This window comes from Lacerta agilis, chromosome 3 (assembly GCF_009819535.1).
Source record: "Lacerta agilis isolate rLacAgi1 chromosome 3, rLacAgi1.pri, whole genome shotgun sequence".
In the NCBI taxonomy this organism is placed as follows: Eukaryota; Metazoa; Chordata; class Lepidosauria; order Squamata; family Lacertidae; genus Lacerta; species Lacerta agilis.
In genome coordinates this window covers 77,582,642-77,606,074 of record NC_046314.1, presented here as the reverse complement: position 1 = coordinate 77,606,074, position 23,433 = coordinate 77,582,642, and the positions used below count along the sequence as shown (strand labels likewise).

Sequence of the window (23,433 nt, the reverse complement as noted above, 5' to 3'; positions counted from 1 at the left end):
ATTCTTATGCTTGCACAAAATCACTTTTATCTGTGCACTGGTCTCTTGCAGTAATAACTCATATTTATTATTTTTCAATATCTGAAAAGTTTACTTGCAAAATAACTTCTGTTTTATCGCAACTTGTAGAAAGAAGCTTGGCAGGACCACAAACGGGAATGCAAGTGTATTAAGAGCATTGAGCCTAACTTCCCCCCAGACTCAGTGAGGCTTGTTGGAAGGATCATTTTCAAACTAGTAAGTAAACTTTCTACCTGTGATTGATCCTTGAAAGGTGTCTGCCCTGACTGTGGTTGAGGAGGCCTATATTTCACAGAGTTGTTATTGCTTCATAATAATTCTTGTTGGGGAGAGGCTAGGATAAGAACTGGCCACACACGTTTCCCTATGCTCCTTGCCGAAGCAAATTTCCTTCCCAGCCAGTGAGAGCCTGGTGTATTAATGACCTCAAGTGGAACTTCTTGATTTGACTGCCTACGTAGGTAACTTCTGTTCATGTTGCATTATCCTCTGCAATTGGCATCAGGGATAAAACTATTGTGCCATCACTTACTTGACTTTTAAGTTACAGGTGGGTAGCCGTGTTGGTCTGCCATAGTCGAAACAAAATAGAAAATTCTTTCCTGAAGAAGTGTGCATGCACACGAAGAAGAAGTGTATCTGAAAGTGTATGCACACGAAAGCTCATACTAAGAACAAACTCAGTTGGTCTCTAAGGTGCTACTGGAAAGAATTTTCTATTTTGTTTTGACTTTTAAGATACATGCATGCAAAAAGGCAGAAAGCAGTCACATTTGTGTGAACCCCTTTTGGATTTATTACAAATGTATCCTTAGGCACTGGGATGGAAATGTAGAAGCAGAAGGACAGACTATACTTCAGAAAAATAAATTCATAAGTAATATATGTCATAAAATGCAAGCAAGTTGCACCAGAATAGTAATTTGAGTAAGCAGCATTGAAGTCCTGACTGAATCAGACTTGCTGTAAAGATTATAATTGCTGGAATTCATGTACTTAGTACTGGCTTCAGACTTTAGTCCTTAGCTTGATCTTAGATGAATCCAGAAGTTGCATGTTTACTCATAGTTTCAAAATTTTCACAGCTCAGATCTCTATGGGAGGCTCATCGACATCAGTTTGAAGGGAGCTTCTTTTGCACATGTTCACAAATGTTCACAAATGTTGCATATCAGTAAAATAAATACCTTGTGTCAGTGAATTAATTCAAAAAGGCTTGTAACAGCCACCTCAGCTGTGCTTGACTCAGTGTAGAACTCAGTTTATGGAACATGTGGGTGAAATGCGTTCTGCAAAGCAAGGTGTGAAAATCAAGAGAATAAGAATAAATGAGTTGTAGCTTACAACAAAATGCTACTAATGTTTTCACAAACATGAACAAGAATGGATTAATGCTATTGATTGCTCTTTTAGTGCTATACATAAAGGATTAAAAGAATGATTAAAAATTGAGTTAATGATTTACTCTGCCATCCTTTTAATTCATTATTATTATGCTCACCAGTTAAGACAATCAACATGTCCGTCTGAAGAGCTCTACTCTCTTTCTGATCTTCAGTCAAGTAAGTAGACGTTAGCCATAAATTTTTGTAAATGCTTCCCATGTTTACTGTGTAGCATCCTGAGATTTAACTTCCTCTTGGAAGTTAAATCTTGACTTGACTAAGTAACTCCTGAGAGAAGAGCTAGAAGGATTGTTTTTTTGAGTTTGTGTTTTTGGTTTTTTTATGCTAACTAATATGTTTTCATTTTTTGGGTTGTATAGTGCTTTTGGATTTAATTTCAGAAGTGATATAGAAGAAAAATACAGACAATTGGAAATCAAAGAACAAATGTTTCTGGCATTGTGGATTAGCAGCTCTTCTGTATTGGAATCCATTTATTCACTCTGCCATTGGCATCTGGTTGTCCACTGTGAGAACAGGATAATGGACTAGTTGTGCCTTTGGCCTGATCCAGTAGGACTGCTCTTATGCTCATAAGTACCGGTAGATTACTCTAATATTTTGTGAGCTTATTGGTATCTTGTTTCATCACCTTCTTGAGGATGCCCTATACTACTTTCAACCACTGTTGAATGATGGGCTGATGAAGGATTTTTAGGAATATATAATCAATACACATTATTTCAGTGGTACCTTGGTTCTCAAACTTAATCCATTCTGGAAGTCCGTTCCAAAACCAAAGCGTTCCAAACTAAGGTGTGCTTTCCCATAGAAAGTAATGCACATATGGATTAATCCGTTCCAGACTTTTAAAAACAACCCCTAAAACAGCAATTTAACATGAATTTTACTATCTAACGAGACCATTGTTCCATAAAATGAAAGCAAGAAACAATGTATTGTACTTTGCAGCTTTGATCCATTTCCGCAGTCACACAATCAGTCAATCAGTAGCTGAACTGGGTTCCACACAGTCACAAAAATGAAAAAAAAAAAAAACCCCAAACAAAAATGCAAAATAAATAGCAAAAACAGAAAGACTTCAGCGTAGCACTCAAAATGGAAGCGTGGCACTCAAATCCGAAGCGTAACACTCAAAACGGAGCATGTTCGGTTTCCGAAAAAGGTTTGCAAACCAGAACACTTACTTCCGGGTTTGCAGCATTCGGGTTCCAAGTTGTTCGGCTACTAAGCCATTCGAGAACCAAGGTACCACTGTATTACTATTAGTATTAACAACAGTAGTAGGTGTTTTTTTTTTTAACCACCTTTCTGCCCACAAGAGCCCCCATGGCAACATCTTATTACAATCCAAAGATCATTGACCTGATTTTAACTTATTTCCAAATAAGCATGCTTAAAATTGCACCACAATGGTAGTATTCACATGTGGCATTTAAATCATGCTTTATTTTTTCCTGCATCTGCCTAGAAATGCCCATTTTATTTAAAAGCGAGTTTTCTCCTTCTTTCTATCCTGCTTTCGCAGTATTCACCATCATATGCACAGATGGTGGGAATGGGGCTCAGTGGTCCTTTTAGTATAACGTGTGAAAAAAAGGAGCTGCATACACTATTCATAGCCTTCTTGGATCCTTCTTGCAGTGTTTCATCTTCCCGGAAATGGAACAATTTTAATTTTCTAAACCCCAGAAAATTAAAACAATTCATTTACTTGATATCACTTCACTTTTTACTTCCTTTGTCTTCAGTGTGAGATGGGAAAGTTGGCTTCTGATCACTTGCTGTGAAAACTCTTATGGGACAATTTTTCTCAGACAATGTTTAATTATGACATCTTGGCCAGATTCCAGTCTGGATAATTGCCCTCTGTTTTTGATTCTCTAAATTCTCCCCAAAGTTTTGGACGGATATATTATTCTTGTTTGCATCTGCCCTGAACTGAAATGTCCCCCACATTGCATTCTTAAACGGTTGCTACTCTCCATCCCAGAGGTGGTTTTGCTTCAGAGATGGGTGAAGTTAATACTGTCTTCCTGTCTCTGAAATAAATTAATAAATTCTGCAATGTGCATTGTGCTCCTTAGTTTTTTTTTTTTTTAAATATAATATCCTGTTCTTAAGATGTAAAAAAGGAAGCAAAGAGGACCATGGGGCCACTTCCAGGGGAAAGCTGTAATACAAGCACACAAGTGTAGTGGCACTGCATTTCCCTGGGGGTGTATAGTTCAATGTACTTTCTTAAGGTTTCCCGGGGTGGCGCTGTGGTCTAAACCACAGAGTCTAGGGCTTGCCGATCAGAAGGTCAGCGGTTCGAATCCCCGCGACAGGGTGAGCTCCCGTTGCTTGGTCCCTGCTCCTGCCAACCTAGCAGTTCAAAAGCACGTCAAAGTGCAAGTAGATAAATAGGGACCGCTCCGGTGGGAAGGTAAACGGCGTTTCCATGCGCTGCTCTGGTTCACCAGAAGCGGCTTAGTCATGCTGGCCACATGACCCGGAAGCTGTACGCCGGCTCCCTTGGCCATTAACGTGAGATGAGCGCCACAACCCCAGAGTCGTCCGTGACTGGACCTAACGGTCAGGGGTCCCTTTACCTTTACCTTTAAGGCTTCCCCCTTCTATAGACAGTGAAGTGGGGGAACTGGAAACCTTCCTTCTTAACCTTTTTACAAAGCAGCCTACAACATCAGTGCCTCTGGATATTTTGGATCACTTTTGCATAATACTCCAGGATGGCTGATCTTTGGAAATTGTGGACCCACTCCATTTAAATGCAGCACTCTTGAGATTCCTTATGCTCAATAGAGCTCTATCCCAGCTGGTTAGGAGGAACAGGAGGTCAGTGGTGTTCTCCCCAATCCACATCCAGCCTTTCCCTCTGATCAGTGCAAGTGCATGAGTAACTTGCACCAAACAGTGGGAGAGAGCTGAATGGGGATATACAAGGCGCAAACATAATGTGTGTGGGATCATGCACAGCAATTTTAGTTGGTCCTTTCCCATGACTGGTCTCCCCTGCAGTGTTTTAAATGGTGGACATAATTTTACACCTTTCTTAATAAGATTTGGGAGGAGGTACAGTTTGCTTTTTTATTAGCTGTGAGTGCTAAAGAAGCTGAAGGAAAAAACATATTCTTATACCTTAAATGACAAAGATTTCTTTCAGTAGTAAGGTAAAGAATTCTTTTCACTAGACGTTTATGCATGATTGCCAAGTGGTTTCCTACACACTTGAAACCCTGTGCGCCTTTTCTGACTTGAAAAGCATCCTTGGACTAATGTACAATTACTGTAATAACTAATTTGACTCAAAGACACTTGGTTTCTTGTTTCTTGTTTCCAGATTTGGTACCACAGAAATCATAACATGTAAATAATTGATTGGATCAGCTTTCATTTTCCCCCTGGCCTAATAACTTGGTTTCCAATAAAATGTGGACCACTATGAATAAACTATGCATGGATATTATATTTTTGATTTGGATCATGTCAGCTAAGATGTGGTTAGAAGGTTGCAGATTCTTTTAAATCATTTCCTGCTACAGGGATCCAGTTTGCAAAGTGGGTGTTTTTTTTACTGGGTTGTATCAAGAGAGAAGCCTGCCAAAGGGGCTAGTAGAAGCTGGATTCCTGCCTGACTTCCCTGGCAGCCAGCCTAGGGTTGGGGAACATTCCTCAATACAGTGGGCTTGGGGCTGTGGGGGGAAGGGGAGAATACCCCCCCAAATGGGCAGATAATTTTTCCCAGTGGGGCTCCTGCTCATTGAAGGTGTCTGTCTGATTTTTTGAAACCCCCACTTTCACCTCAGCCCCCTGCATCACAGTGACCTTCTAACCATCAGTGAAAGGTTTTTGGCTGATAGGTGAAAAGGTTCATTTCTTTGGTCTTTTCTCTGGATCCAGCCCATGGTTTCTCTGTTAATACTTGCCATATTGCCTGTCATATTTAGAGATAAACATCCAATATATTCTTCTTACATTAACGTGCATTTTTATAGGCTTTGGATTCCAGCCTTCCATAATTTTATTAAGCTTTTGTAAGGTGTTATCCCCATTATGTATCATAAACATGTAGTTTTAAATAGTATTTTCTGAGAACTAATTTGAAGAATGAAATCAACTCAAGTCCTCTTCTTGTGCTTCTGGGTGACACAAAACAGACAATCCAGCCACCTGCTTTGCTATTTTACAAATCTTTGGACATCTTTTAGTTCCAGGCTTTTGAGCTATCATTCACACAACATTTGCCCAGTTTAGCAACAACTACCTGATGGTGAGAGGTAGCAATCAACAAATAAAGCGGTACATGTCTCACATTTTGTGTCTTTGGGGTTGGAAATATATAGACCAGGCTTTCCCAAACTTAGGTCTTGAGCTGTTTTTGGACTACAGTTCCCATCATTCTTGACCACTGGTCCTGCTAGCTAGGGATGATGGGAGTTGTAGTCCAAAAACAAATTGAGACCCAAATTTGGGGAACTCTGATATAGACTGCAAAGCTGCCATTGGGCAGACATAAAGATGTTAGTGGAAGTTTCTGTTCACCCCTTGCTTTATGTTGCCTCCTCTAAAGATTTTGACAAGTTAAGTGAAGAAATGAAAGATGGTCTTGGGCACCTTGCAAGGACTCTGCAGTTGTATCTGAAAGTGGAGATCAAAGAAGCTTCTCAGCTGCCACCTGCTCTAGATATTTTTCAGACCTTCGCAAAAGTAAGTGTTAAAACAGGATTCCTGGCAGTTCTATCATTTCCCATGTCCTTAATTTTTGTGTTTCATGCAAAACCATAATATATTGCCATATGTCAGCGTGAACAGTAAATGTTATGTTCCACTTTGGTAATTAAACAAATTCTGTGCCTGGGAGCAGTATCATTTACTTTATATATATATAATTGAATTCTTTGTTTTTAATTTAAGCAGCAAAGAATGGGCATATCAAAAATGAGAGCGATGATAGCATAAAATGCTGATATTGAAAAATGACTTGGAACGATGAAAGACAAATTCTATCCACCATAAGGTGTTGCTTTCTGGAAAAATGATCTTATGGTTTATGCTTTGCATTTTTCTTTTGAAACCTTTATATTTCTGCTGAATATAATCTGTTTGGCAGATACATTTATATTTTGTGTTTTTTCTCATGTTGATATATGATGATGTGTTCCACAATATATCAGTGAATCCCAGAATTAGCTACATCTGGCCATTTCCCCCCTTGATAAACCACCTGACACTTATATTTATTATAGGCAAACACTACAGTACTATCCTTGCTGTTGCCCACTTTTGGCCTTAGTTGAAGAGATGGCTTCCTGGAATAGTTTGTAAAAGCAGAACTTAGTTGGTTGTAAGCAAAGGAAAAGAAATCTTTATTACAGAAGTCAAGCTTACAAGAACCATCAGTCCTGTTAAGAAGACTTAGGCTGTTGCAGTATCAAGTATTCACTATAATATGTTTAATATACTGACCCTCTGCTTCTTATATGAATGACATGGAGGTTTAAGTCTCATTATGTCGTACAGAGCAATTTATTAACTTTTGAATGAACAAAAACAAGGAAGACTATCTGTGACAGAAGTGAAATCCCATGTAGCATTTCAAAGACGTGTTGTGAGTTTTACATGGTGCCAGATGGGCTCATGGTTTTTTTTTTTATGAATGTAGTACTACCAGTATGTGATATCCTGTTGTAATATTGTTTTTCTGACTTTGCAACACATTTCTTTCAAGTTCACTGGATGCTTGCTCTAAGCCTGGGCTCCATTTTTTTCCTTTCTGATCAATCAGAAATTGTAGAAAGCTACAGTTGAAGGTCAGAATAATCTGTTTGATGCTGTAACTTCAAGAATAAGAAGGAAGAGACAAGAAGTCAAAAGAGAAAAACAAGCAGACCTTCACTGAGGTGGCTAATTCCTGACATTTTCTAGAAAGAGATTCTAATGAAACTAGTTTTAAAAAGTAAAAATTGGCTCCTTAATTTGCCCCTGTGCTCAAGAGAGTTTTGATCAGATATGACCAGAGGCTAAAATCATTTTTGGAAAAATATATTTGAAACACATCCACAGAAGGTCAGTGAATGCATTTCAGTTTATGAATATCAAAGAGAAATCAAAGGCACATTGTACACAAATGAATGTTGTGGAAGGGAAAATACAAGGAGCAGTGTATGCAGGTGAAATAAAACACAATGATTAAATGGAAAAGCAAAACAGAATATGAATATGCAATCTTTAAAAAATCATCTTTATTATTAATTAACATACACTACATACAATTGAACACAAAAAACAAAACAGAAGCACTAAATTGCTACCTGGGGCTTTCACCTTTACCATGCATCAGTTAATAGTACTTTCTTTTCTTTTCTTTGTACCCTTGTTATCCACAGCCTAAATTATTACAACTCTAGCTCAGTTTTATTGCTAAAACAACAAGGTCATCACAGAGCTCAGAAATAAACTGATTTCAGGCCACAGTAATAAAGCCTTATTAAGAATAGGTGGTCAGCACACCGATTTTTGTTTGCACAGGGGAATTCCCCTCCCTCTCCTCTGCACATTGCCCCTTCCCCCCAAAAAATCTTCTCTGGTGGGTTGAGGGGAAGTTCTGATACATAGTCAGAAGTTGGTGATAGGGCTGTATCATCAGTGATTCAGTTCACATTTAAAGGCAAACTTCACTAATTTTTACTTTCTGAAAGAATATGTGAACTGAAATACAGCTTTCATAATTCACTCTTCTCAAAAAAGTTGCAATGCAGTTCTCCAGCCAAGTAATGTGTACTAACATGCACATAATTGGGTAAAGTGTGCATAAAAATGCATTTATTAGTGGAAATAACAAAATAATGCTTTGTACTAAGGGAAATGTCTGTATTAGGCAAATTGGCATACAAACGTGTATATTCACACAAATGCTGATGAGTTTTCATGGTGACTTTTTAAAATTGCAAATTGATTTGGAAATACTAAGACTGGATGAATTAGAAACTGAAATTGACAGATTTGCCCATCCCTAATCATCAGTCTCCAGTAATTGTACTAAAAGATGGATGTAATTCAAGAACCAAATCATTCATGTGCAAATGAAATAAAAAGGGGTTAAAGGACTGACTAGTCTCACACCTTTAGTTGTAGGAATTATTTCAGATGGCCTGGAGGACCCATTCTCATTGTTGTGTCCATGAGGATCATTCTAATGAAAGTAAATCAATGTCAGTTGATACTTGTGCTCCACGACCAATTTATCATGATTGATCCTATTGAAGGCTGCTGTAAGGTAGACAAATGCCACAAAGTGGTTTTTTAGCATATTTGCTGAGCCAGTAATTAAGAACAAAGCATTGATCTATTTTCCCACAAGATGATACCCCTTTTTCTAGTCATGTACCTAATTTTGACCCAATATTTAACAGGTTTTTGGGTGATAATGGCTAGGATCCAACTTGTTCTTATATATCATTAAGATAATGCTCACCCTCCAGTCCTTGGGCTTTGTACCATATTATTTATATAGGTAACAATGCATGTTTGGTGTAGAGTTTCAACATGACAGTAAGCTGTGCTTAAACCAGGTATGTACAGTCCAAGTTTTTAAACATGATATTACATGAGACCACCTACATGGAGCTATGTGAGTGTTAGTAGTATGGATGCAACCTCATAGAAATCACTGTGTTCCAACATGTGATGATTTCACCATCTGAATTGTTCTATGTGAGTGGAGTCTGCCAAGTGGAGTGGATCCGTGCCAAGTCAGTGCTTCAACCATTGTGTCGGTGAATATGTGTATCTGGATGGTGATGCGGATGTCAGTTTCCCACTATTTCCCAAAGTTATAAGATGTCGCCAAAGGTTTGATTGGAATTGGCCAGTTGATGGCAGACATTCTGTATGAGTTCTAGACATTTCTTAAATTATAAGCCTATGAGCCTCTGCATTTATAGTTCACGATTTTAGATATTGTGCGTTGGAATTAGTAGCTGAAGTTGGTGTAAGTTGGTGTACGTACGTCCTATTCATTGGAGGACTGCTGCCGCTGCTGCTCTGCTTAGTGTGGCAGAGGGAAAACAAGCCTATAAAATAGTGCTGTATGCCAGGTTGCCAGGTCACATGACCAAGCTGCACAGGCTCAATTTGTTTATGGATCCACAGGGATGAATTAGTCATGGGTTTTGGAGAGAAGTACAGCTGGCCAAGATTCATTTGAGATGTATTAAAACTTCATATCAGATTGTTTTAGGGAGTTACTGTACAAGCATGTGGGGTCGTCCATAGCAGTCTCTAGTTCATGACATACATCTATAGATAGCTAGAATGTCTTGGTAGGAGTCAACTGTCCATCAAGAAGTACCGTATATTCCGGCGTATAAGACGATTGGGCGTATAAGACGACCCCCAACTTTTCCAGTTAAAATATAGAGTTTGAGGTATACTCGACTGCAGATTCTCCACCCCACGTATAAGACGACCCCCCGACTTTTGAGAAGATTTCCCTGGATTAAAAAGTAGTCTTATACGCCAGAATATACGGTATTTGTCAAGCTCTCCTCGAAGCAAGAACTGACAGACATCTAGGCCATTGCTTTCAGTATTGTTACTGGTGATGCATAGAAACCTGTGGTAGCAACCATGCATTATGCAAATAGTAGCTTAGATATTCCTGTGTCAGTATAAGCCAGGAGAAAAGAGATCACAATCAGTTCAGTTCTGTCTTATTTAGCGCCTGTAATGTCCACAATATTCTGAAAGGCTTTTATCTTTATTTAAAATGTCAACTTGTAATAATTAATAAAAGATGCAATCAACTTTCCATTTAGCAACAGTTTAAAATGACTTAATTATCTTAAGACCTCTCTCTTTTCATTACCATCCTAGCACACAGAGTTCTGTTGTTGTTTTTTAATTTGCAGACTTACAGAGATGAGCTATAAAGAGTTAGCTAAAACTTGTTTAACCAGGCTTAGGAAAACAGATGGAAGTTTGCATGGAATTAGTACTCAATTCTGGGCTGCACTCAAGGTCCTTTCCCATTTATCAATTTGCTGTGCCAACAAAAAAAGAGCTGCTTCTTTTTTTCATTTGTTGTGCATTGCATCTCTCACAGCTACCTACTCTTCTGTTTCATGGATATCAGTATGCAATATTTGAACATTGCAGTTATTCCCTTGATAATACATTCGTATATTTTGCGGTTTTCACAAGAGTTACAACCCTGTATTAGGTGATGATTGTATGTGATATTCCCATTGCAGGGTTTGCTTTTTTCAGTCTCTGGGTTGTATTTGATTAAATCATGCTCAGAGTATGCCCATTGAAATCAACGGACTTAAGTTAGTGAAGTCCATTATTTCAGTGGGTCTATGCTTGGTATTACTTACAGAGCAGTCCCCCCATTATGCCAGGCTGTTGCAGGAGGTTGTACTGAGCAAAGGTGTTCCTCTGCACAGCTCTACAAGTATCTACAGGAATAGCCAACTCGGACCCCGAACGGGGCATGCCGCCTTTCCCCCCTTCCAGCAGCTATTTTTCGGCGCGAGGGGTGGGCCAGCGAGGAGGGGGCGTCACGCTTGTCGCTGCCATGACACCCCCTCCTCGCTGGCCCGTCCCTCGCACAGAAAAAAAGCCGCTGGAAGGGGGAAAGGGGGAGGCAAAGCAGGCGCTTGAACGCGCCTGCTCTGCTTCCCTTCCCCCCTCCCAGCGGTTTTTTTCGGTGGGGGGTGGGCCAGCGAGGGGGGGCCTCATGCCAGGGACAATTGTGACGCCCCCTCCTCGCTGGCCCACCCCTCGGGCCGAAAAGCAGCTGCTGAAAGGGAAAAAAGGGAAGCAGAGCAGGCACATTCAAGCGCCTGCTCTGCTTCCCTTTCCCCCCCTTTCCACCGCTTTTTTTCCAACAGGGTGTGGGCCAGCGAGGAGGGGGCATCACACTTGTCGCTGGCATGACACACCCTCCTTGCTGGCCCGCCCCTCACACAGAAAAAAAGCCACGGAAAGGGGGAAAAGGGGAAGCTTCCCCTTTTCCCCCTTTCAGCGGCACCCATGTGCGTCATGACGTCACGACAACGTCACGACGCACATGTCGTGCCCCTCCTCCAGAGGGGTGCCTCCGCGCCACCGCTGTCCCGGGCAGCGCAGAGGCTTCCTACGCCCCTGTACAGGGCACAAAGTACTTCTGAGCTACATGTATCACAGTTGCCCCCCCCCTTTTTTTAAAGTAACATATTAATGGAAGAAATGCCTTGTAGAACTTTAGGCTCTCATTTCTGGGTGAAAAATGATGGTGACCTATGTCCTCTATTGTCATCAAGTTTGAGAAAGCTAAAAAACTCCTACTTAAGTCCATACTTGCTCATTGTATGCTGGGCTATATTTTGCTTTGTTTCATCTTTTGAAAACCAGATTTATATTAAGCCTTGTGAAGTTCTGTTGGAAACAAACGGAGACAGCAAACCTGGAAAACATTCTCTCTAGTGAATTGTGACAGCTGTGTCTTTTCTCAGCTTAAATCCCTTGTTCTATCCGTCTCTCCTTTATCTCCTAGCTTTTTGTCATTTTTTAACTTAACCTAAAATCCAGGGATTTAAATATCAGAATTCTGAATGTAGCTGAATTTTGGCCCAAGTTCAGAATGAGCTTGAGCAGTTGTTGCCGCTTTCTTGGTTTCATTTTCATGGTTAATGTGAGCAATGCTTTATTATTGTTGTATTTTTAAGAAAACAAGTTTATATTCAGAAGCTGGAATTGAGTTGGGGAGAAATATCTCTGCTGTAATACTGTCTAGCTTTTCTGTAGCAGATTTGTGTCCATGTCAGTGATAAATATGGATTGTGCTTAGTGAGGTAGAGCTATGTGGGTTTCCTGTTTATATAGCAGCTATGCTATCACAGTCCAGAGTAGCTTTTGCTAATTATTCCTGATATAATTTCAAACCTATCTGACTGTGAAATTGTAACTGCAAGAATAAACTTCCGAGTCTGTTGCAGAAGCTCAATAAACTAGTTCAGCTGTTTCCCAATCTATCTGCTTGGCATGTGTTGCTGAGTGGAAATAAAGTTGTCTGGTTTGAATGCTAGGGCCAATCCTCATGTGCTGTGAGTGATTCATGTTTAGATCTCCTGAAATTTTTATTGTAAAGCAGTGGATCCCCTGTACCAGGTACTCACATCCTGAAATGCTCAGAAAATGCAGTTTTAGAGCTATTGCTTCCTTAAAGAAACCATCCTCTAATTGGTTGATGAATTATTTTATTAAATCCACATATATTTGCATGTGAATAAAGGAAGACCGTATTGGCTTGAATATAAGCCTCACTTTCCCCACAAATTCCAACTGTGAAAAAGTTAAAGTGCGGCTTAAATTCGCAACCTTACAAAAATTGGCTTTTATGATATCACTGTTGAAACAGACATACGGTAAAACGGAACGGGTGTGAATGCCTGCGGAATTTTAGCTTATATTTGGGTATTGTCTTTTCTCTCTCTCCCCGCCCCCTTGAATTTTAAAGGTGCTGCTTATATTTGGGTGCAGCTTATATTCGGGCCAATACGGTAGTTCTGAATAATGCAGCATTATTTATTAGGGTATTTAAAATGCTTATTTACTGGCCTTCAGCTCCTCTAGGGAGGTTTCTGTTTGTGTTGCAGCAAGTACTACTTCAGGTAAAGGTAAAAGACGTGGGTGGACGCTGTGGTCTAAACCACTGAGACTCTTGGGCTTACCAATTGGAAGGTTGGTGGTTCGAATCTGCAATGAGGTGAGCTCCCGTTGCTCTGTCCCAACTCCTGCCAACCTAGCAGTTCGAAAGCACACCAGTGCGAGTAGATAAATAGGTACTGCTGTGGTAGGAAGATGAATGGCATTTTCGTGCACTCTGGCTTCTATCACGGTCTTCCGTTGCGCCAGAAGCGGTTTAGTCATGCTGTTTGTGGACAAAAAGCTGTTTGTGGACAAACGCCGACTCCCTCGGCCTGAAAAGTGAGATGAGTGCCATACCCCATAGTCACCTTTTACTGGACTTAACTGTCCAGGGGTCCTTTATTTTTACCTTACTTCAAAGGAAATTTCCCCTTTGGTATGAGATAAGATACTTGCCCTCTGTAGATTTTGTAAGCACTGACATCATTGGCAATTTATATTAAGAGCACATCTAGGTGATGGTCTACTGTTTTAAAAATACTGCATATTCCCCACCCCTCCTTTAGACCTGGACCATGAATGCAGCATATTTTACAATCTCCCTTTATCAGAATGTATTTGGCCAAGGAAGCTTTCCCAGGCTATAATTACAGTACCTCTTAATTTCATCTTTTGATAAGCAAGAAGCAATCCATATATATCAGTGGCTATTCTCTTTATTCCATTCTTTTGAAGATCAAACTTCACCAGGAAAGAGTTCAAGAGAGAGGGCAACTGGTGGCTTAATGCAAGCAAACAAATGGTTTTGATTAAATCCACACAATGATAAATGGTGGGATTTAGGATAATGGGGTACAGTTGGTCAATTTATTATTTCAAAGCAAGCTTAGTTTGGAAAAAAAAATCATGAAAATATCTTGGGAAGGAATCCTCAAGGGTTGCACAGTTCATTTTGCCTTCATCTATCATAATTGCTATTGTCCTTTCCTTCATCAAACACATTTGTAGCAGTACATTTAAATTTACTGCTTCAGCTTGTCTGCTCAGAATCAATTTAACCCTAGTTTGGTGTCACGCAGTGCAGAAATTTTGAAATTTTGTTTTAATGAGACTCCCTAAGTCAAATGGTTCATGATCATCCACATGTAAATTGGGCTTGCCTTTGATACTACCTGTGACCGTCAACTGTTTATGATGATAACAGCAGGTCGGGGGAGGGAAGGCACAGCACATAGATTTCAAGCAAAGCATACCTTTCCTTCTCTTTACTGCCATTTATACTGTGCCTTGGACTCCTTTTATAGCAAAGAAACAAAATAAATAAATAGATTAAACAGCCACATTAAAATACTCATAAATCACTTCCCTGCGGTGAAATTATGTTGTCTTCTTAAAGGCCAGTTAAAAACAAATGTCTTATTAACTATTTAACAACTGGGGCAAACATATTTTGGGGCTGCCTTTGCATTATCTTAGAGGAGGCATCTGTACTGCAGTGTGATAGGGTTTGCCGGACTGAACATAGAACACCATCATTATATGGATGCAGATACAATCCACTTAGTGGCCAGGATGTTCAGTGGAAAATACAGGTAGCTACAATCATGGAGAAACCCTGCTGCCTCTCTTGTGTATAGCCCAGTTAATGCCACTAGCTTTTCTCCATGAAATTTTGGAGCAACTTTGAATATCTGATCTAGCATTTTCAGAGGCACATAACTTAATCTCTAGTGTCAATGAACATTATGTTGTCTCTTTGCAATTTCCCCTTGCCCGTGACTGTTTTACAATCCTGCCAGAATCTTTATTGCTAAAAATGAAATAGTTGGGTCATCAGAAACTCTGTTAAGCGATGTGTTTTGCTTTGGTCTGAGATTTTGGGAAGAGAGTATATGCACCTGTGGGTGAGAGAAGAAGGGATAAATAAGTTAGTAAATTGTGCCAATATATTAGTTGGGTTTAAACCTGATCACCCTCTACTTTATCAGTGTTGTCTAGTGGTTACAGACAATAACTGTAGTGGGGGGGGGCGTGCAGGTTCAGCTTCCTACTCACATGATGAAACTCACTGGGTAATGTTGGGCCAGTCACTGTTTCTCAGCCTAACCTACCTCACAGGGTTGTTGTAAGGATAAAATTAGGTGTGTGTGAGGGGCTATATATGCCACTTTTTGCTCCTTGGAGGAAAGGCAGGATATAAATGTAATAAACAAAGTATTAACAAACACTGTAGGAAACAGTTTCCAAGTAGGGATCATTGTTCCATAGGAAGATTCCTTGAAAGCTTACTAAAGTCATGTCTGTCTAGAGATGTAAATATTACAAGTGGCTGATTTCTAATAAGTAGTTGATTTGGCTGGTTTGTGGGATTGGGAAAACATAACATTTTTAATTAGAACAAGGACATCTTTGATATGAGGCACAAGCATCAATGCCATTATTCATACATTATTGCTATGGGCAAGGTTTTTAACGTTTTAATTAGCATTGCTATTACTGTAGTGTCACTAATTAATTTTTCACCATAATCTTACATTGTAATAACCCCTGAATTGTCAGTGTTTTGCATAACAATGGAACTGCTAATGTTGGATGGGAATGAAGGCTGAGAAGAAAGGGGAGATGAGCAGTGGCAGTGCCTGGTTTGACAGAATTTGGGGTAAAATGCCTCTTGGCTGCTCCCCTTGCCTTCACATGTTCTGGCCGCCCCACTGTTGCCCCATGTTTTCTCTCTTCCCAGGTCCGTTACTGCCCTCTCCTCCTGTCACAACCTCCCTGGTTGCTCTCATCTGCTCTCCATATCAGTTTCCCAGCAACCGCAGCCCTTTTTTTCATTTAGGTGGGCATGTTGTGCAACAACATGTCTGCTGCTAAGGCTCCTGCTCCACTTGGCCCCATCATCTGCCACTGCTGTCTCCTCTGCCGGTTGTTTGGGGACTGCAGGGCCCTGGACTTGGGTCATGAAGTCCAGTACTAACAGAGACACTGGAAATAAGTGCTGTTTGGCTCTTTAATTGCCATAGGATACAGTTTGGTGTATTGAACTACACTGTTATTTCTGATCGGTTGTGACTGTGATTGATTGGAACACAATCCAGTATCCAGTTAATCTCTTCTTATATTAGGAATGTATATTACTCCCAGTTGTCAGCTATTGGGACAGTGCACGAATGCAATCAATCAATCATTCAATGCAGTAACGATGCAACATTTCAAACACACAAACAAAACATGTAGAATGACAAAGACATGATGGTCGATTATTCTCTGTCCTAACATATCATTGTTAACTGGAGCTCTATATGTTGGCCGTAAAATCCTAGGCAAGAAACACAATTCCTCTGACTGTATAGCAAAGAAATGAAATGTAGCCTGTTGACTGGAAAATTATGTCTGCAGCTGTGACCTCTGAGGCACTGCCTTGTTTTCAACCCCAAAGGCCAGGTACAGCTAACTGTCAGCTTGCAGCCTAAAACCAACTTGGCCAGCTATTTCAATCTGCTCCTACAGTCTTTTCCTAAGCACAGCTGTGAGTGGCATTTACAGGATCAGGTGTGGAGTGTCACACCCTTCTTCTTTTTTGCCTGGGTAACACTGCTTCTCAGACAACTAGTTTGGGATGTGGCAGCTGCCAAGGACAAAAGGTAATTGATTACTGTTTTTGAGCTGGCCACATCCTTCCCTGCATGAAATGGCAAGGTTCCCCAGAAGATGTTGCAAAAATGTGTGGGGCATTTTTCCATTTCATGCTGCGAGGGTGGCTACTGAAGTGGTGCATCATGTTGCTTTTTTTGTCTGGGCCTCTCCCTCTGGGACATTCTCTCAGGAAGTCAGGAGGGCTTTCTTAATGGTCAGACCCTTTCCTGCCATAGTTGGAACCTGATGACATTGTTGCTGGGGGACTGACTTGAGCCATAACAAAGAACCTTTGGTTCAATAGGGAAGTGCCACCAAAATTTCACATTGGAGCATCCTCCTGCGCAGTGAAATGTTCTCAGGCTAGACAAAGGCTTCCTGTCTGAACTGAGAAACAATGTTCTTCTTGGATCCAGTTTGTTCGTCAGCTTTTATTCTTCCTTTGGTTACTTTGCCCTGACTCCCTTCTGTCAGCTGTCTACAGCATAGCCTTGCCAGGGACTCCTAAAACACCTATACTAGGCTATTTTTCATGTACCTTTAGAGAAAATATTGTGGATTTAAGTCTTAGCAATTGAATTTCAGAGAAAGGTGTGCTTTGCAACATTCTCATATTTCTTAGAACTTTAGGCAGGGCAGCCTTATAAACCAAAATTTCCATATCATCTTCATACTTACGCGTGACTCTGCCCTGCTGTTCTTTAAAATGCAGGAAGACTTGACGATATGCACTGTATACCCCCCCCCCTTGCCTTTCATCTTTTCCCATGTCAGTGGATTCCCTCACCATTTCAACTTTCTTTTATTGTGTACCTAGAGAAAGACGTGTTTGGAATTCAAGTGAGACGTAGCAGACACATCTAGTGCTCTCTAGAGAAATCTGTCCTTGATTAAATTGTTTAAAATGACTGCCGTCGCATGACCTGCTACCAAGGAGTCTCTGCACTGATAGATACTGTCAAGGAGAGGAAGCTCCATGAGGTACTAATGAAGAATCTGAGTCCAATTTTGGAATGTCGCCCTGAGGTGAAATTACCTCTGATTCTTTTTTAAATGGTTTGTACATATTTTTTAGCAATTCCTAAGGATACCATTTTAAAAGCAAAAAGCAAAAAGTAGAGCCATATAACCTGGGCCAGACCCATAGGTTTTGTTACTGTATTTTTCGCTCCATATGGCGCACTGGACCATAGGGCGCACCTCGTTTTTAGAGGAAACAAGAAAAAAATATTTACTGGTTTTCCTCCTTTAAAAGCCCTGTTTTTTTGAGGATCAGCTAAAAGGTTTGCAGCTTTTTTTGCAAAGGGAAAAGCCCTGGTTTTTGGGGGATCAGCTAAAAGTTTTGCAGCTTTTTTGCAAAGGGGGAAAAGCAAAGAGGAAAAGCCCCGTTTTTATGGGGTTCAACTCACATTTCTGTAGCTTCTAAAGGAAAGGGAGCCTTTTCTACAGTTTCCAGACAGATAATCTAATCAGCCAGTCACATGTCGCTGGGGAAACAAACAACCTCCCTCTGCAGCACATTCAACAACTGAGGGCGGGGCTGAAAGGGAGCCGGGGACTCTTATCTCTCTCCCGATCTCTTGCTGATCAGTTGCTGAGCGGGGTCCTTTCAACACCCCCTTTTCTCTTTGCAAAATAAAAAGCATGATCCTCTTTTGGCCCCTGGGCAATTCAGCTCCAGGGACCACCATTCGCTCCATAAGATGCACATATATTCCCCCTTACTTTTTTAGGAGGGGGAAAAGTGTGTCTTATGGAGCGAAAAATACGGTAAGTCTGGACAGATGGGAGAACTAGCTCTGTGATGGCTGTGGCTCTGGCAAAGCCCTCTATATGAGGAACATGCCACACCTGACCAATATTCCGTCTGGCTCAGTACTATCAACACTGACCTTTGTTTTCAGCAAAGGCTCTTTCCACCTTCTTTCTCTGGTAGAGGAGCTGAAATGCAAGTAGTCTGTGTGCTATTTTTTTTACATTTGAAACGCTGGATCTGGTTTTCAGAAAGGGGATTTTTTTTGGGGGGGGGGGTTAAGCAGAACTCTGTAACAAATCAAATTCCTGCTTCTGACCCTTTGAAAGCCCTAAGCAGTTTGAGCTGACCACCTCCAAGTGATTGACAGGGCAGCCAGCATAGTAGGTTGCTACATCAATACTGTTTGAGGTTGCCAAATTGCAACTGAGACATTCATACCCTTAAAAATTCCATGACAGTTGCAGTGGGGTGAGGGAATGAAGGCTGCACCCCTCTCACCTGCCCTTGGTGCCTATGGTTGCATCCCACCCCAATCTCTTGAGTGGTGCAAGATTCCAGGGATTCCAGGCACTTGCCCAGGTTTGTGTTTCCTTTGGAGTGAGGGACAGCAGAGATTGTGTTGTCTTTGTGATATATGATTCATTTGCACATATATACAACCTGAGCCTACAATGGAGGGGTTCACAGCATTAACACCCCAAGAGGATCTTGTTCCCTCATAGCCACAGCCTTGGATTCAAACAGATGTGAAGCATCACCTTTCTCTCTCTGGCTTCCCAGTCTGCTGATTTTCCACTTCTTGTTTCTAGCTCACATCACTCCACTCTCCTCTCCACACTGGTCTTTGTCTTTCTAACTACGAGTGAGTGGAAGGAAGGGGCCCACTCCTTGGCAGTCTGGCACAGATCCGCTTCCTTTGTTCCCTTAATGGCTTATTACCTATAATCTTACTACACCTGGCATCTACTTTGCTGCTGCATGCAGGGGAAGAAGGTAGGAGAAAGGGAATACAGTCATACCTCAGGTTACGGCTGCTTCAGGTTGTGCTTTTTCGGGTTGCGCACCTTGCGGGTACTTCCGGGTTTTGGTGAATGCGCAGAAGCGGTGAATTGCAACCTGCGTGCCTGGCGTGCTCTGGTCCATGGGGTCACGAAGAGTCGGACATGACTGAACAACTGAACAACAAAAATATTTGTTGAATAATGTTATGGTAAAAACAGCTTCCTTGGTGGCCAAATTTCTTCTTCTAGCTCTTAAGCGTCGTAAGACTAAAATTGATTGCATTGACATGGGTTTATCTGTATAGCTTCATGTTAGTGTTGGCTATGTTTTATTCTGAAGTTCCTCTAGATGTTTTAGATGCTTTAATTTTATATGGATAAATGTTTTTTTTTCTGACTGACGGTCGAATAAAGAATGATGATGATGATGATGATGATGATATGGAAGAACGCAGGATGTGCATGGTTCTCGAGAGGACAGGAGTGATTCCTCTTGTAATATGCCACCTGTACGTATTAATCTGTCTTCAAAGAAAGACAGCTTGCTGCTGTTTGTGCTCTGCCACTTGTTATTAGCTTAGGTGCTCAGAATTGTTGTACCATCCATGACTCAACAATTTTCATGTTAAGATTATTCCCAGGACGGAGCTGGTGTTTATGTACTAGTTGGTTCAACTCTGCCTTGTCAGATGCTGCAGTTTGTCTCACAAACTGGACCAAAGATATTGCATAAAAAGGGGTGAACAAATATCTACATATATATTAATAGTTATTTGTAAATGACTCCACTTCCAAGAACTTCAGGGCATTGATGTGTGTCCCTGTATGTGTGTTTATGTGAGAGAGACCATTTTATCCTTGTAGCAACCTTGGATATATATATAGGTTAGGGTGATTGAGAGAGAGAGAGAGAGAGAGAAAGAGAGAGAGATGAACTGCTCTAGGTTATGCAGTGAAGGTATGCATCTGAGCAGGTCTGATCTGAACCCAAGACTTACAGCTTCAAGTTGAACCCTCAGTCCACAAAGCCATAATGGCTTTCAAGTTTGATCAAGGCTATGCCTTCTGCTGTTATTCTTGGAGAGCTGCAGAGACTATGTTAATTTTCTTTTGCAGATATGGATGTTGTCGTCTGCTCTATGTGCATTTGTGTGTTAGGAGTTGGCAGGCATTTACCGGTAGGCTTTCTTCAAAGAGATGACAGTGATGCAGACATGATTAAAAGGCAAATGACTCCTGTGTTCCAGAGAAATGAATTTAGGTTGGGTTTAGGTTTCTGGTTTTTTTGCAGCCCAGTGTGAGTTCCTCTGAATAACATAAATAGTATTTGAACAGAATCTTCTTTGTCAAAGAGGGCTTTGTTTTATTAACGTTCTATTTCCAAACAACATGACCGCTTCTGAAGGGGGGGAGAGACTGTTTAATTTACATCAGAGCCTTGGCACCTGTAACAGTCTCTTAAAAAGGGTAACCTAAGCTGAGTTGGATCAGCATATTGTGATTTAATTGTGCTAATAGGTTGCTAGAAAGGCAGCTATCCCTGAGTCTTTCTTCCTGTTATTATTGCTTGAAAGACTGTTTTGTTTATTTCAGATCTCGCAAGCTTAAACTTGAACGTTTCCTTGTTCCTTGAAATAAATGCTTCTCCTCGTGGTTTTAAAGAGGACAGAAAGCAAACAAATCAGGTCTGTTATCTCTGCATGAGAAAAACAACCCCACAGAACATGCAGTTGTTCTGGGAATTCAGATACTCTGAATGTTACGTTGGTTAAGACAGATTTTAGAAGTACAGTACTCAGTTCCCATCTGGGAAGTAAAAGAAAAGGATAAACATTTTATTTTTACCGAACATTTTCAGTTCTTTCCAGGAAAAGCCATAATAGAAGTCTTGGTATTTAGAAGCCCCTGGCTATTAATTGTTTGCTACTTGTTCAGGAATGTGCAGGGATTTGCCCTCGGGTACAATTCTTGCTTTGCAAGGATTTTGCTGCAGGGGATTGTACTGGGACAATCAAGAGGCAAGCTTTTCCACCTGCCCTGCCCTCCCCAACCTGGGAACCTTATAAGGAGGAGCAGAGAAGGATGCTTTTAGTTTTAACCCCTCTGTCCATTATTTTCCATGATTTTTTTTTTCTACCACTGCCATCTGCCGTACAAATTATATTCCACCATCCCTTTAGAGTGAATTGGGAATGATATCTCCAGTGCTCGGCCAACTCCAACCTACCTGCTGTTATTAGGTGGGTGATTGGGTCTTTGTATTAAATAGAAGGAAAATGTTCGGTAAAAAAAAATAGCTACATTGTCAAAATTCACTGAACCGTCAAATATATATTTGTATGAAAAGCTAATTTTTAAAATTCTATTAGACTGTTGGGATTTAATTTTAAAAAACAAAACAAAACAAAAAAACAGGGACTATTCTGTGATATGTACCAGTGGCTAGACAAATGTGTGTTACACTGACAATACTATCGTCATTTGAAGAACTGCTTTATTTTAAGATTGTAATAAAATTTCATAGGCATAGAATTGTAGCGTTGGAAGATACCTCAAGGATCATCTAGTCCAACCCCCTGCAATTCAAGGATGCTTTATTTATGTAGACCATTAAATCTTCTAGAATTTGCTTCTACATTCATTGAAAATTCCTCGTCCATGTCAAGCCAGTTACATTTCTAGACCAATAAATTTTTACCCCGACTATTTAGCATTCTTGCTTGTAAACTTTTGACATTTGTCCTCTGTTCACAGTAAACAAGCTTGATACCTTAACACCCTTTGCAGCCGCACACTTTGGAATTGTGTAATGTTTCAAAATAAATGATATATTTGGACTATTTTGCAAGTGGAGTAGGTGAAGGAGCGCACATTAACTATAGCCATGTGTGCTCTCTGTATCTTTATATACATAGTTTCATAGTAATGGAATGCAAGAAAATTCTCTTATCCTGATATGATTAGATTCAAGTTACAGTGCCAGTGCCATTGGAAAGCTCCATCACTGTAGGCTGCCTGGCAAATCATGACAGTTGAGTATAGTCGCAGACGACTCTGGGGTTGCGGCGCTCATCTCGCTTTACAGGCCAAGGGAGCTGGCATTTGTCCGCAGACAGTTTTTCCAGATCATGTGGCCAGCATAACTAAGCTGCTTCTGGCGAACCAGAGCAGCACACGGAAACACCGTTTACCTTCCCGCCAGAGCGGTACCTATTTATCTACTTGTACTTTGACATGCTTTTGAACTGCTAGGTTGGTGGGAGCTGGGACCGAGCAACGGGAGCCCCCCCTGTTGTGGGGATTCAAAGCGCCAACTTTCTGATCGGTAAGCCCAAGAGGCTCAGTGGTTTAGACCACAGTGCCACCCGTGTCTCATCCCTGCATATACTGCTGCCCCTTTTCCTCTAATTCTGAAGGAGATTCTGAACATGTTCAGCTAAATTTGCTTCAAATAATCTGTGCCTTTGAGAACCCCATGCAATCGGGGTTCATGATTGCAGAGAGGATTCTGAGTGCATTCAGCATACTGCGGTTACTGCTGCTGCTGAATTGCAGTGACAAAATCTAGGATGAAGAACTTTCTGTCTCTTTTCTTACCTTCACAAAAGGATAATCTTTTCTTTTCTTTTTTTCTGGTTGTCTGTGATTCGTATTCCTACACTTTTATTTTGCATAAGCCATAATTATAACAAGTATTAGGAATCTTTATTGGCATAAGCCCTGTCTATTCTACTGATTTTGATAATGAATGCAGAGTGCCAGCTTTTCCTGTGTGGCCTCCCTACATTTGCTTAGCAATGCATATCCAATTTTTGGCAGTGTATTAAACCTCACTACTCGTGAAGAGTAACAGGCACAAACACATTTGGGAAATGTGCTGAAGTGGCAGTTGTGCCCCCCCCCCATGGGGATAGTGCTTCTTTAATCTGTCTCTAGGCTGAATACAACTGTAGTGTGATTTCTCTCAAGGAGGAATCTT

General features: G+C 40.8%; 1 protein-coding gene across 5 annotated transcripts in view; it reads left to right on the top strand.

The window, feature by feature from the left end:
• The window catches only part of SMYD3 (SET and MYND domain containing 3), a 337,315-nt gene that overhangs the window by 45,564 nt on the left and 268,318 nt on the right, over positions 1-23,433 (top strand). For all 5 annotated transcript variants that reach the window (XM_033144391.1, XM_033144390.1, XM_033144392.1 and 2 more), the window contains exons 3-5: positions 130-237; positions 1,526-1,583; positions 6,001-6,137. In XM_033144391.1, coding sequence (XP_033000282.1) covers positions 130-237; positions 1,526-1,583; positions 6,001-6,137 — 303 coding nt within the window. The remainder of the gene's footprint in view (positions 1-129; positions 238-1,525; positions 1,584-6,000; positions 6,138-23,433) is intronic.